Source organism: Micropterus dolomieu, linkage group LG07 (assembly GCF_021292245.1).
Source record: "Micropterus dolomieu isolate WLL.071019.BEF.003 ecotype Adirondacks linkage group LG07, ASM2129224v1, whole genome shotgun sequence".
Lineage (NCBI taxonomy): Eukaryota > Metazoa > Chordata > Actinopteri > Centrarchiformes > Centrarchidae > Micropterus > Micropterus dolomieu.
Window position 1 is genome coordinate 22,250,399 of NC_060156.1, and position 15,168 is coordinate 22,265,566.

The following is a 15,168-nucleotide window of genomic DNA, read 5'->3' on the forward strand; positions in this document are numbered from 1 at the left end:
TCCCCTGCCTCGCAGCTTTAAGGGGATTGGCAGCAGCTGCCCCTGATTCCTCAATCAGTCCCAAGTGCAGAACAAGGAGAGAACAGCAACCAGGCTATGTGGTTGGTCTTGAGTGGCCATCCTGTGTGGCTGCCGAACAGTGGGTCAGATGGTGATGCATGGGTGCAGCAGGAGTGGAGCTGTGTGGAGCTGTGGGCTCTCAAACTCCCTCAGAAAAGGGAGGGTGTTAAGTGTATCTTTAGCTAAAAACCTATATAATCTCTTTTAGTTAAATAGTTCTTTGTGAAAACTGTGTGTTTCTGTGTCTCTTCTGTGCCTGTAGGGTTGTTTGTTAATATCTTTTTTGTTTGCACATAATCTGTTTCCTGTCTCTTTTTGCCCGGTTTTCAGTTATATTTGTTACTCCTCTTCATCTCTGGGCTTGAGCCACGTGAGGAAGTAAAATGGCTACTAATAATATTATTTACAAACAAAGTTTTACAAGTTGCCTTGTATTGTGTTTTTTATTTATTTTATTTCATTTTACTGATATGGGCCTATGTGATTGAAGTTGATTGATTTATCATTAATAAATTATAAATAATGACTTTAAATAATGACTTTCATTTCAGCGAATTTCATATTTTGAGTACAGCTCTTCTGCTTTGTTTTGATCACATAAAGTGTGATATTAAAATGCTCATGGGATTTTATTGCCACAGGTTTGTTGGTACTTGAATGGCTATATTATACTGTAAATCCTTCAGTCTAAGTATCTACAAATCATTCATTCTTGTTTTAAACTAATTTTAGATATGTAAATATCTGCAACAATCAGTAATATATTAGGCTACAGCTTTTTGATGTTTTAGCTTACAAAAGAAGAAAAAATAAAAATAAGTAGGCTATAAACCATATTGAATAGCATATACAAATAACAATCAATTTCTCAACACAGGGGCATGAATACTCCCCAATAATGATAATATAAATAATACCAAGAATTAGGAGGAGAAGAAGAAGAATTGATAGTAGGCCTATGGTGTAGAGTAACTTAAAAAATTAAACCCAAAATAATCAATAAGCCGATAAAATCCAGTTGACAAAACTAACCTTAAAATGAAAAACAGAAGCAGCTCCCGCAGAAATTAGCAGATGTTTTCTAAACAATTGTGAACTAAAATATGATATACTGATTGCAAAAGAACTACAGCGACTGGAGCCTTAGTCACATGCACAAACATAACTCTTTGAGGCCGTCTGCGGTAGCCTATGTGAAAAACGGGGGCAGAGTGGGAGCTCTTCTTCTCTTCCTCATTTCACCTTTCCTTCCGCCAGTTCCGGCAGCGAGCCACTGGCTCTCCTGCGATTGGCTGTTCAGCTGACACAGTGTTCAGGTTTTTATAGGATAATTAGCAAACAATGGTTTATTGTATTAATTCAGTCATTCAGCATTATGAAGAGATATTATTATTATTATTATTATTATTATTATTATTATTTAACGTTTTATATAGGGCCTATCTTAATTTGTTATTTATTCTGTACGCTGCTGGACCTGGGAAACGAATTTCGTTCTTTCATGTTTTGCATATTTGAATGACAATTAAGAACTGAACTGAACTGATAATGCCTGAAGTAATTTTCTTCTGTTTGATTTCAGCAATTGAATGTTTAATTAAATGACGTCTTCTCATTACATGCAGTTTCATTTTAATGCCCTGAGCTGTTGTTGTGTAATATCTAGAGTGATTTATAAAGAACATTCCTTACACAAATTATACCCTTATTGTACAGTCAGAATTTTTCTTTATTTGTGACAGAAACATAAATTGTTTTATGTTTTGTCAACACAAGCACAACACATTATGATCATCATATACACTAAGATTTCAAGGATTAGAATATAATTGGTGGAAAAAGTCCATTAGGGAGCTCCAGGCCACAAATGTGCTATTGGGTTCCCATCATGTGCAGTACACATCAAACTATACATTACAGCTTTCATTATTTGGTCACTAACCGCCATTACTCCTGTTGAAATAACACAACCTGGCCCTCATCAAGACAGGGCACCATTATTAGGTAATAATCCAGGACCTGCTTTAGCTAATAGTGCCAAATTTGCCATCAATGAAACTATCAACCTAACAAATCAGCATGCAGTGAAACTGTGGCTTCTGGTATCCTGGGGCCAGTTTTGCTACCCTGGATAGAGTCAGACCAGCAATTAATATCACCAAATATTCATTTGATCACAGATTGATCAGACCTCTGTAGAGTATAATAAGAAGGAAGATGAAGCAGAAAAAGAGGAAGTGACACAAGTAAAAGCAGTAGAAGCTTAATTCTGACAACAACATCTCTACGTGTGACACCATTTTCAGATAAAGACAGTCCAGTTAGATTGGCCTCAAAATACTGACTTTAAGTAAATGATCAGATTCTGATCAGTTTCACTGGCCTAGTATGTTATATTATTTACCACCATATTCAATATTGTGTGTGTTTTTAACGTGCAATGTACCTTTTGCCTTATACAGTATGAGTTGCTATTAAGTTGTTAATTTACTTTCTGTAGCCTAACTGCAATTTTGTAATTTTATTTTTTTGTGTGATAATTTATAGACCATCATTTTACATTTCAGAAATAAATATTTTACTTTTAACTCCATTGGATCTATGTGACCATGTGGAGTTCATACTATACTAGTGTAAGCACAGGTATATCCAATTCCAATTTCATTTTAAAAGGGGAATTCCTTACAATTAGTGTGTGTGTGTGTGTGTGTGTGTGTGTGTGTGTGTGTGTGTGTGTGTGTGTGTGTGTGTGTGTGAGAGAGCAACAGCTGCGTACGTTTCACTCTCGGCAGCTACAAATGGAATGCCCCGCTCCCACTCCTTATATGGTCATACTGAGCCTCAAAGGGAAGTTGGTGTCACTTTTATTATTGTCCTACCCCATAAAGCGTCCGTTCCTCATCATTTTAAACAGGAATTAATTACCGAGCTGTAGCAACATATAAAAAATAAATAAAAAACATGGCGTCTGACTTCACGTAATATATACCTAGTTAAAGTTATTTTATTTGAACCCTGGTCGTATTGTGTGCTTATTTGAGACAGTCATAGGTTTTTGTTTTCAGCCGGAATCGGTCCGTCCGCGGTCTTTCTGTTTCCGTGTCTGGGAGGGGAGCAGTGGTGTGATTTTAGAGGAGACTTTTTATCTGTCAGAATGCAGGTTAGTAACTCTTAATTAGGCTTGTAAGTGCTGTGGTTTAACGTTGATGAATGAGAGGATCTAACATCGGTGGATGTCGGTGTTGTGTGTTGAAATAATTTCAGTTATTTGAAACTTATCTAGCCGTGTAACGTTAGCTGGGCGCATCAACTGTTCAAATGTTAGCTCTCCCAGTAACTTAGCTAGCTAAGAGCTCAAAGAGACAGAGAAAAACGTGTCAAACATGAAATTAGCTGGCCATCTACTAATGATTTTCTGGTCATCATTTAGTTACAGAGTTGAAACTGTGAATAATCTGATTATTTTCTTAATTATTGATTGGCTGTTTGGTCCATAAAATGTCAGAAAATAGTGAAAAATGTCGATCACTGTTTCCCAAAACCCAAGACGACGTCCTCAAATGTCTTGTTTAACGTTAGTCCACAACCCAAATATATTCAATTAACTGTCATCTAGGAATAAAGAAACACGAAAATATTGAGAAGCTGGGGGCCAGATTTTTATTTTTTGCTTTTTCCTCTTATATAATTACTCAAATCCATTAATCTCATAATTGGTTACAACAGTAGTTGGGACTGGAAAGTTTCAGCTACAGGGGTGTCTTTTGGCTTGCAGCCTCCATCTTCTCATTTGTTAGCTGTTAACCTAGAGGAACAACAAATATGGTTTGTTTTCTCCCCAGGACCCGAATGAAGACACAGAGTGGAATGATATCCTGAGGAAGAAAGGGATTCTTCCTCCCAAAGAGGTACCTAAAGATGATGAAGAGGAAGAGCTGGCCCTCCAACAGCAGTCTGTCGGTAAGAGAGACGGATAAAAATCAGTATCTCATTGTAACTAAATGTGGGAGATGCATGTTTCCATCTCACAAAACATTGTTGAAAGTGTCACCCAAATCAATTTACCCTATGGTTTTTGTTTTATTTACAAATGTACCAATGAAAATCATGTAAATTATATCAGATATGATATGCAATATTTCTGAAAGAATTCAGTGCAGTCTAATAATAACATGGGATGGATTATTTACAGAACAAGCAATCAGCTGCTGTGACTGTTGTTTCTCTGAACAGTTAAAACGTATGAGAGCATGACGATGGAGGAACTGGAGGAGAATGAAGATGAGTTCGGTGAAGACGATGAGGCTGCCATTGAGATGTACAGGTGAGGGGAGGTTATGCAGGCAGGGGTCTGTTGTACTGAGAAACTCTCAGTCATCACTCTTTGGGAAGGGCTTCAGAAAAACTGTACTTTTGTACTAAAGGACACAACAGTGGCCAGTTTATGTCAAAATGTACCAGCGAGCTACTAAATCATGGCTTGATCCCAATAGAGTAGAATGTGAAAAGTAAGCATTTGGCTGATGGCTAGGGTTATGTTCAGCAGGAAATAATCAAGCCAAAAAACATAGTCACATGGTGACATAGCGAGTTTCAACATAGTCATCCCAACCAGAACAACATGTCAGTTGTGTTGATGGTCTAGATTGGTAAAGAGTCTTTTAGAATCTGTTCTGATATAATTTAATGTTTAAATATTGTTGGCTTCATCTGAAATCAAGTCAAATTGTATTTATACATTCCATAATCACAAATTTGCCTGAAAGCATGATGGCAGAAAAGAACAGACACACAGAAGGAGAGAGATTTTATTTAAAGTTTAGCTTAAGTTCAGTATTCACTGCCGGTCTATTTTTGACTGAAGCTGCGTCAAGCAGTACAGAGCAGATGAACCGGGAAGGAAGGAAGTCAGGCATAGAACGGCGGAGAGAATCTGGTTAAGTTTCAAAATAAAACACCCTTGGCAGACTAACAATCGTATATCAACAATAAATCACAGTTAAAACGGACAAAAAAGACACAATTTAACTACATACCCTACTTAACTATAGTAGAAGCATAAAAATCAAGGACAACCGAACAAATCAACAAAATCTGAACAAGTCAGCAAAATCAGACAAGTAAAACGCTCTTATTCTGAAATGCTCCATGTGGGATATGTAGTGTGCACAGAGCGGAGCGGAACGGGTTCACAGAGAGCTGTTATCTGTAGTTGAAGCACAGAAAATGGGAAATTAACACATAAACAACGTAGGCAGGCTAAACGCTCCGCTGCTGGAACACTTGGTGTGAGTTGACGCCGGACAAAACCGCAGCACAGCCGCTGCTGCCTGTGTCTGTTCACCTCACGCCATTATCCCACATTTTTCTCTAATTTTGTTTGCTGTTTTAAAATGTAGGAATCGACCGATATGTTTTTTTTCCAGGCTGATCCCCATACCGATATTAGTAACCAATTAGGCCGGTGACCGATGTGTGGAACCGATATACATTTGCTGTAAAATTTTGTCATGTTTAATCTTTATAAATAGTAAATTAAATGAATTAGAGATCCACCCCAGAGATGGACTTTTTAACTATGATTGATAAAATTATCATACACTTTAAATAAACTGTATTTATTTTATATTGTTAGGATTTTATTGATACTATTTATTGGTTCTGTTCTTTAGCTATACTCGTATTGGTTGTTCATTACTAAATAATTGCCTTTTAAAAATGTTATTTATAAAAGACTAAATTCAGAATAATGAAATTTATTGAATGAAATTTTATTATAACTGTTTTCAGAGCAGCAACAAAATTAAAGTTTACAGCAGCAAAGTAACAATATGAAATCAGTATCTCATTGGAAAGAAATGGAACATGTTAAATAAACTATATTCCTGACGTCAAAATACTGAGTGAAGTTTAGAAAGAAGAGCTCAGATGTAGATATCAGTCCTTCCTCATGTCCTCCTCCTCCCTCTGCTGCTGCTGGTAGAGAGGAGCTGGTTTCTCTCAACAAGCAGCTGAGTTTACAAGGAGTTGCTAAATTTTAAGGTACGTAGCATCTCGGCTAAACAGGCTACAGACGGAAAGATTTAGCTTATTTATAACTAGCTATTAGCCGAGCCAGCACATGTGCTTGTGTAAAACCAAAACACAGCTGCGGTGGATGAGACAGAGCAGATCAAAATAAGGCTTACCAGTAAAAGAGTGATACTGCATCAGTACAACAAGCAGTAAAAGACTGACTGACAGATATGACTGATATTGCTTGGTGCACGTTCCTGCTTGTTGTACTGATGCAGTATCACTCTTTTACTGGTATTGCTAGTTTTGCCGTAGTTATGGTCAACTTGTGTAATCTACACTGATCTGCTCCGCAAGCTTTGCTCTGCGTGTGCATGCGGAGCTCTGCTGAGAGAAGAGGGGAGGGGCTGCAGCGTGATGGCTCGCTCGTTCTATTGGCTACTTCCGCACAATAGTCAGTGTTGATAGGCTATTACTCGTGACTTGTAAACAATCAGTTAGTAGCCTACTGTGGGCGGGACATTGCTCCAGCTCACAGATTGGTCAGTACAGATGGAGAGAAGCGTCTGCATCAGAGCCAAAGGAGCACGTTTTTTATTAATCAATTATATCGACTATCTGTTTATAAAATAACCGATGCAGATTATTGTAAAAATGCTGAATATCGGCCGATTAGCTCATCGCGTTCTTTCAAATCGCAATTTTGATTTGAAAAAGATTAATCGTTCTACAGAGAAGCCTGAGAGAAGGAGCCGAGGAGAAAACTAGATCTCTAATAGTTTAGGTTAACAAAACTCAATTACTTTCTCACAGGTGAAATTATCCTTCTTAAACATATGTGCACATTCTGTTACAAGTACTGAACTGTGTGTTGGTACTGCACATTAGGACATTGCTGTCATTGTAAGACATGTATCATATTTTCCTCTGTTTTTGAAATATCAATTATGGGAATTTTCTTCAAATCACATAAATCTATAAACCTTTAACAAGCTCTCATAGTGGAATTGGACTTCTTTAATATGAGTGCCCACTGAAACCCATTCACTCTGACTGTACACTGAGATGTGTCCCCTTGCAGACAGAAGCGTCTTGCGGAGTGGAAGGCGACTCAGATGAAGAATGTGTTCGGGGAGCTGGGGGAAATCTCAGGGCAAGACTACGTCAACGAGGTCAACAAGGCCGGAGATGGCATCTGGGTGGTGCTGCACCTCTACAAACAGGGGTAGGTCAACCAACAAAATATAGTACCTGAACAAGTACTAGAAAATATTTGAGTTGAATTTACCTTGTCTAACTTGGGTAAATTGACTCTTTAGACTTTTAAATCTTTAAGATCACACACATACAGCCTACACAGCTGTTAAGATAATATCAGGACTTGTTTTGAGTCAGGTTTTTGGGGTGTATGTAAAGTTTTCAACAGATTTTTATGACTATTTTCTTTGTTGCAGCTGCTGACATGTTAGCAAGCAAAAACTCAAACTAGTCTACTTTAAAACATGAGTATTGTTTTTCCTTATGCGAAAATCTGCTTTGGGGAAATCCTTAATCCAAAATCCTATTTTGTAGGAAAGGAGTGCGTAGATGTGGGGCAGGACTTAAACTACAAACCTTGGCAAACATTTTGTAGAGATAAAATGATAAGTTGATTGATGTATTTGTTTGTTTTTAAAAAAAAATCATTTGTTGCAAGCGGAAAGTGCAGCACTAATAGGTCTATGTGATGTTTTCTCTGCTTTGCCAGCATCCCTCTGTGCACACTCATCAACCAGCACCTGAGCTTGTTGGCCAGGAAGTTCCCTCAGACCAAGTTCCTCAAGTCCATCTCCACCACCTGCATCCCTAACTACCCCGACCGCAACCTGCCCACCATCTTTGTGTACTTTGAGGGAGAGATGAAGGCCCAGTTCATTGGGCCACTGGTCTTTGGGGGCATGAATCTCAAAGTTGAAGGTAGGAGGGGAAAAAAAGAGCGGCAGGACTTTGAACACACACTTAAATCTTCAGGACCATCAGGGTGGATAAAGTAACGCTAGTGTGACCATAAAAACTTGAAGAATTGTTGGATCCCAGTGTGACTGAAATAGCTGTAAATGGACATTTTACATTTATTAGACTTGTTGTCTCAGCAGATTGACATGTTTATGAAAGCGTTATGAATAGTCAGTTAAAAAAATACACCTTGCTCAGATTAGTGTCAAATGTTAGTCTTTCAAAAAACATTTTGTTTAGGCATATTGCTGCAGTTTTAATGTAGTTTAGTCAGACAATTTGGACATAGACATGTTTTATCCATGCATTCTTAAGTAACAGTTGTACTATTTTATTAAATGTTCACACAGACCTTTGATCAAACACACTAATAGTTTTAGCTGTGCCTCAGGGTTTCTTCTGAGGAAATTCCAGCAGTTGCCTAAACTTAACAATGCATTTATTAACATAAAATATCTGGAAACGTTCTATAAGCTAACCTTATATGCACATTCTATTACCAGTACTAAAGATCCTTAAGCTACTGACCAGATCAGCGTTATCACTAGACAGCGATAATGTTGGTTTATTGGGGTGGAATGGATCATTTTACACTTTAATTTGATAGACCTAGCTAAAACTAATGCAACCGGCCTGCAAAATTATACCTTCTTATGAAGGTTCAAATATTTGTTGAAAGTGTTGAGGTGTTGACTTTAGGGCCGTTTTGGAAGTTGTAGTTTGTGGGGCTGTTGAACTGCAATGCATTATTAAAATCACCACTCACAGTGTGTAACATTCTGTACATTATTTCATAATATTTTATGAGTGAAGTGTTATCTGTCTTGTCTGTCTCACCCAGAGCTGGAGTGGCGGTTATCAGAGAGTGGGGCGATAAAGACAGACCTGGAGGAAAACCCCAAGAAGCAAATCGAAGACAAGCTAATGTCATCGATCAGAGGTTCCCTTCCTACTCGAAAGGACAGTGACTCTGAGGACGAGGACTATTAGGAAAAAACGCCTGTCACTCCAAAGGACCTTAAATCATCTGCAGATGGTTTGAGCAGGGCCAGAGAAGGGATGGCATCTCCTGTATCAGCAAATGCATTTCATATTTTGACCATGTAGATGGCGCTCTCATACAGGGATCAGTCCTGCTCAAGGGTGTCGGACAGGACACTTAGCTGGAGAGAATCCAACCTATGATCTTGTTGTCGAATCAGCCAGCCTCCTGTCTATCTCTGTGGGAAAAACAGCACAACAATCACTCCTTTGTAATTTCAATAAACATCCAACCCCATCACTTGAGTCTGTACAAAAGCATCAGAAACCGATTTTAACTTTTTTATTACGTTTCAAGAGAATTGTCACAAAATGTACATGTACATTTAAATCTGTTAAATTAAATGTGAGTTCACCTTTTTGCCACAATAATCTGTGTGTTGCTAAGTCCTATTTTTTTTTTTGGAAAATGTCACTGTTAATTACAAAGAACTTGCTGAACAGATAATTGTTGTGCAGAAGTGTTTTGTTTGTGTTTTGACACCCATGTCTTGTGTAACAGTATAATGTTTGTGCTTGGGAGTAGTTTACATTAACACACACCAATTGACATTTGGAAGCAGGAAGACACATGGCAGCCTTGGCAGTGCAGTTCTATTTTTTTTTTTTCCCATCTGTACAATAATTTGTTTTTTGTTAACAAAAAGTCGTGTTTCTGTCTTGAGACTTGTCAGAGATGCTGTGCGTTGCCCCATCAGTCTTTGGGTGTGATGTTCACAGGCTGCGGTTCTTCTGTTAAGCCTGATGTCCCTTTTTGTTTTTGTAGATTTTTCTATTACAACATCCCCTCCGGCAGACCTCGAATCTTCTGTTTCATTAGGAAGAAAGAAAAGTCAGTGTCAGCAGTAAATCGAACCTGAACCGTGATGTAATTAAATGTAATTTGCGCTGGCTGTCTTAATCACTGGTTCACTACTTTTTCGCTCCCTGAAGCTTCCTGAAAAGGTTCACTTTTTGTAGACGGAAGAGAAATGGAGAAAGTCCCTTGTTGAACCTTATTCCAAAACAGTGGTTCCTAAACTGAGGGGGTCCGGAACTCCTCCAATTTATTTATTTTGTTTAAAACTGAATAGTTTCACCTCTTCAAGACTTGTTCAATTATTCACACAGGCCTTCACATCTTAGGTTTTCTCACCAAAAGTACCACTTTCTTATTTCTTCTCTGGGAAAGCTTGGGGGAAAGTCGCATCAAGGGATGAACCGAGTGAGACTGGAGGAGGAAAGAGGAGAGTTCATTTAGAGAGGATTAAATAACCGGTGACTCACTGTTGTATATCGAGATGGTGTTTTAACCATGGTATTTTGAGGCTGCGTTCAGACCTATAATAGCACTGGGTCAAAAACATGCAACAGTCTGCATTTTTATGAGCCTCGTAACAATTTATAGAAATACAAAATACAAAAATGAAATTATAATCTATCAATATGATTATACGATGTGTAATGGAAATGAAGTCCTTGGATTTATGTCTAGTAAATCCAAGGAATTGGACCAGTGAACAAGCAACTGGCTTTGGTCCTGACTGAAATATGTCCATAGCACAGAATCTAAACTGTTTCTACTCAGATTTGTAAACCTGTTTCTTTAGTCTTGATCAGATATTTCTTACATCCTTTTATTTAGGCAATAAAATGATTTAGGACAACAGTTGTTGTACGTGTTTAGACTCTTGAAAATGTTCCACCAATACTCCAGCAGATATTTCATGTTCTCTTTCAACATCTAATGTCAGTGATGCAAAAACTCGATTGGAATCAGTGACATTAAATGAAAGCAAAATTACATTTAAAACAAAAGGAATCAAAAAGGTGACCCCACCAGTTTGTTTGTTTCTCTGTTCACCTCATGTTGTACAGCTCCGACAGAGTTACGTGCTTTAGAGTAATGAAACAGGAACTGGAAAAAGGGAGAGATTGAGAAAGTCAGTGAGCTGCTGCTGAAAAACATATTAGAAATCAGAAATAAACAGAACTGAGGTTGGAAGCTTACTCTTTTGAAAACATTCTGGACTTGCTCCTATGGGGAAACACAATTTCCGTTTAATAACAGAAATAACATGTAAAAATCAGGTTTTTTATATTGTATTTATAGGATGATCCTGATGGTTGCATTGCAGCATTGTCCACTTTTACTCTCACTACCATACTTTCACTGCATAACTGTTATTTCTAACACTCATTCTTGTCACACAGAGTACAGTGGAGAAACACAACCACAGTAACTCCTGTAAAATCTAATTTGAATGCCACAACCAATAAATGTTTTTTTTTATGAAGGAAATAAGAAGCCATTCACTGACGACACTTTGTCATAGACACGTTGATTCAACAACTGTCAGTTCTGCAGCTACAACCTAGCACAGAGTGCCCTACCTGCATTAAAGGTGTTCTGTTTAACATATCATTAGCACATAATCCTCACATAAATTGGAATAAACAAAACCAGACCATCACTGAGCAGACACTCAGCAAAGGACTCATGGGAAATGTGGTACTCTTGAATGTTAACAGTACTACTGCTAAGGAATATGTCTGTCTGATAATCTCCACTGTACTGTACAATATATATGATATTATGTACGTTTAAAATGTTTTTATTGACCATGAAGTGTTTTTGGTGTTTGCTTTTCACCTACCTCATTCTGGTCTTGCCACAAAACATCACTCAAATCTCCACTCTGGATGCCGCGCATCTGCAGACAAACAATGTATAATGTATAATGGACAATTAATGCACTGCAGAATCCAAGGATAACAAATAAATATTACTTTTCCTAATAAAGACAGTTATAGGTTTTTTATTTAGTTTAGGTAATTTGCACAGTAAAGAGGACACAAATACACTACAATACACTAAAAAAGACAGTAACTACAGTGCAGGAAAGGAAGAAAGCCTAACCAGCTTATTCCTCCCCTTATTTAAACAAATTGAAAAATGTATCAATATCTATTTATCTATATACACAAGCATCAAGCAGCAAGCATAAACAGTAATAAAAAAAAGAAAGAAAGGGAAAACTGAATGCATATTGAAGGTGGTGGTTAGCCACTGAGAAGAAATTATGTGGAAGTGTTAATGAATGTTATAGGGATGAATGTAAAATTAAAATATTATTCCCCACCTTTCTTAACACTATCCCATCTTCCCACTGATCGACAGGACTGGCATCTGAGAGAAGAGCACATGTGAGGACATACTGGAAACACCTTTATACCAGGGCAGAATCACAGTTATGAGTATGTGTGTTTGTTGTCCGCTGTAATTACAAAAACCTTTATACAATAATCTCACGAGAACTTCCAATATATATTTGGTGCAATACTAAATGTAGAGTGACTTTATGATGAAATCTGTTTGTATGAGCCGCTAAGCCAGTAGGTGCTCGCATTTTAATGAAAACGCTGAGGCCTTCTGCAAAGAGTGCTAGGAACTTTACACCTATTGATATTATTAATCTCTCTTATACACATATCTCCTTATATTAATCTTCTTATATCCAAATGTAATCATAACCTACAGTATCTTGAGATAATGTGATTGAGAATCCCTCAATTTTAAACCTAGAGTATGTAAGAGTAACTTAACACCAGTCTTGACACAGTGAAGCTGACGTGTACTTAAGATGTGTTACATGTATTACAAGTGGTTAGTATGACAGAGCGCAAACTTTCAACTAGTAGAGGTCTGTGAAATTATGCTTTTTAACCAGGTATTAAGGTAGTTTCCAGTGGTAACAAGTAACTAAATGCTTTTACTCAAATTGTGTACTTAAGTATAATATTAAAGATATACTTGTGCTTTATTTAACATATATAAATGCTCTCCCAGCATAACTTGCTTTGTCATTTAATTCATCAAGAAGACTCCTCCAATGGACAGTTGGATCGTTTACCCTCTGAAGCATCTCCACTAAAATGTATTTTTTGTTAAATATCTTACTACAATTTGGTACATCTTCAGACATGATGGGTTAATGTAAAATGGGAAACCCATGACCTTTTGTTACTGACATGTAACAGCTGACCGGGTGGCACATTAGACAGTCATTAGTAAAGAATATTGAATGAGTTTCTTACTGTTTAATATGTATTCATAGTATGGTTTATTTGAATAGCACCTTTCAACCACAAGGGCAACTTTACATAATGCCATAAAGGTTCTTCCTTTACAATGATCCAACAAGTCTGATGTACATGTTAATAAATTGTTGATAAATTGATTGTAGGCCAGATACTCTGCAGCTCCAGTAGATAAGTATTGGAAGCCTCCACTGAATGGCTTTTTCTTTCTGAATTACAGAGGAGCAAGCTAAAACTACAAAGCAACTTACTTTTATCTCTGAAGACCAAATACACCAACTAATTTCTCTTAAACCCCTTATAAATGTTAAGTAGAAATACAGTTTGACATTTTAAGGAGTAAGACCTCATTAAACCAACTATGACAATACCTAGTTAATGCTCATGATTCCCAAAATACCTACTTTTACATTTTACAGGAATTAAATGTAATTATTAGTTTACATTCGTGTGTGTGCGCACATTAATATATAAAACAGAGAAAACGTTTTTTGGTTAAGTTTTTAAAAAGTATAAAGTATCAGCCATTACTGACATGAACAAACCCTTACGATACTTTTTAGCAAAATAACGTATTCATTTAGATGTAGGGCCTAGTTGAGTTCAGTCCTTGTTTTTAGGGGTTTACATGTAGCCTAAATCAATTTAAATATGATCACCCACCTGTTGTGCTCCAAGATCCAAGAAACCAGAATAAACATAAAAGAAAAAGTTGTCGCACAGTTGGCAGAGTCATGACTATGTTTCCTCGCTCCTCTTCCCGTCTTAATTCCTCTCCGGTGTGCTGGGTTCTGTTCGGTTCGGGATCTTGGTGCCCAAACAGCTTTGCGATGTGAACGCCGTGCCCTCAATTTAAAAGCACACAACCTGCAGGGTGACAGGCACCCGCACATACGCAGAGGTGACCAATCACACCGACTCGGTCATTAGCACACCCAGTTGCGCAAATCCAACCACCCTCCACCCATCTCTCTCTCTCTCTCTCTCTCTCTCTCTCACACACACACACACACACACACACACACACGCCTTTTTCTGGGAATAACACTGTACTAGGATTTTTTTAAACACAACTGATGCAATTTGGGTTGTCTGCTGATGTGTGGTTGTTAATGTGGATACTATGAGTGGACATGATGATGAAAGCAGCTAATGAACTACATGAAAACTTATAAGGGAGAAAATGCTTAAATTTCACCTAAATTGCTCACATATTGTCACATTAAAAAAAGTTGATTAGTAAAATGTCCCTCAACTCCGCTGACTTTCTAGTGCATAATAATAAAAAAAACACTTGAGTTATATGTTTTAGGAAAGGAGCTGCTTTTTTGGTGGATTTTAGTTGTAGCAAGTGAGATGTTATTCTGTATTTAAGTCCTCTTCTGCCAAATATTTCACTACTGCCATGGCATTTTTGGTGTATGTTGGCTGGGCACCTGTACATTGATGACACAATCAAACAAATACTGGATGCACTCATTCACTTAGAATAATAAAGGTGAGTCACATTTGTTAGTAGTGACTCAGGCAAAAGGATTTGGAGGAATCATGTTCAGCCGGCCCTTCATGATGTGTTTTGCAGTAATGTGCTGACTGATGCCGACATGTGCAATAGCAAAGCAAGAAAGGCGTCATTTTCTGTAGTGTGAAAATTGTAAGCCATCCTAGGCTGTATGGATTGTGTTCACGATGATATATGTAAGTTAATATAAAATGACTGTATATGTCACCTGCATGGTCCAGACATTTAGGCTGATACATTTATGGTGGTTGTCTATGTGATGATATTCAGTCTCAGCTCGCTGCCTTTCTGGTTGATTTGAAGCAGACGCGTGACACAGAATGTGACACATGTTTCATCCGAGGGCAACAATGCGCAGAAGGTTATGTTAATATGATATGTTAATGTAAAATACATTGCGATTGTTTGTTGTATAATCATACATGAATTGGTTTCTTTTTTGTTATTTCATAGAT

General features: G+C 37.5%; 2 protein-coding genes across 2 annotated transcripts; one reads left to right on the forward strand and one right to left on the reverse strand.

The window, feature by feature from the left end:
* Positions 1–3,064: 3,064 nt before the first annotated feature.
* pdcl3 (phosducin-like 3) lies at positions 3,065–10,012 on the forward strand. Its single transcript, XM_046054766.1, has 6 exons — positions 3,065–3,220; positions 3,903–4,020; positions 4,294–4,384; positions 7,157–7,300; positions 7,823–8,031; positions 8,912–10,012. Exons 1-6 carry the CDS (start codon positions 3,215–3,217, stop codon positions 9,058–9,060), a joined length of 717 nt encoding a protein of 238 aa, XP_045910722.1. The 5' UTR covers positions 3,065–3,214; the 3' UTR covers positions 9,061–10,012.
* nms (neuromedin S) lies at positions 9,603–14,016 on the reverse strand. The gene is made up of 7 exons (XM_046054767.1): positions 13,855–14,016; positions 12,234–12,280; positions 11,748–11,804; positions 11,102–11,128; positions 10,931–11,008; positions 10,247–10,321; positions 9,603–9,919 (listed from the first exon to the last, which is right to left on the reverse strand). Exons 1-7 carry the CDS (start codon positions 13,925–13,927, stop codon positions 9,887–9,889), a joined length of 390 nt encoding a protein of 129 aa, XP_045910723.1. The 5' UTR covers positions 13,928–14,016; the 3' UTR covers positions 9,603–9,886.
* Positions 14,017–15,168: the final 1,152 nt, after the last annotated feature.

Excerpts from the sequence above, each read along its gene's own strand:
- pdcl3 (XM_046054766.1), top strand. Across the intron at positions 4,021-4,293 it reads CCTCCAACAGCAGTCTGTCG|TTAAAACGTATGAGAGCATG; the intron begins GTAAGAGAGACG and ends TTCTCTGAACAG. Across the intron at positions 7,301-7,822 it reads CTGCACCTCTACAAACAGGG|CATCCCTCTGTGCACACTCA; the intron begins GTAGGTCAACCA and ends CTGCTTTGCCAG.
- nms (XM_046054767.1), bottom strand. The coding sequence starts at position 13,927 with ATGACTCTGCCAACTGTGCGACAACTTTTTCTTTTATGTTTATTCTGG. Across the intron at positions 11,009-11,101 it reads TCCAGAATGTTTTCAAAAGA|TTCCTGTTTCATTACTCTAA; the intron begins GTAAGCTTCCAA and ends CCCTTTTTCCAG. Across the intron at positions 10,322-10,930 it reads ACAGAGAAACAAACAAACTG|TCTCACTCGGTTCATCCCTT; the intron begins GTGGGGTCACCT and ends TTCCTCCTCCAG.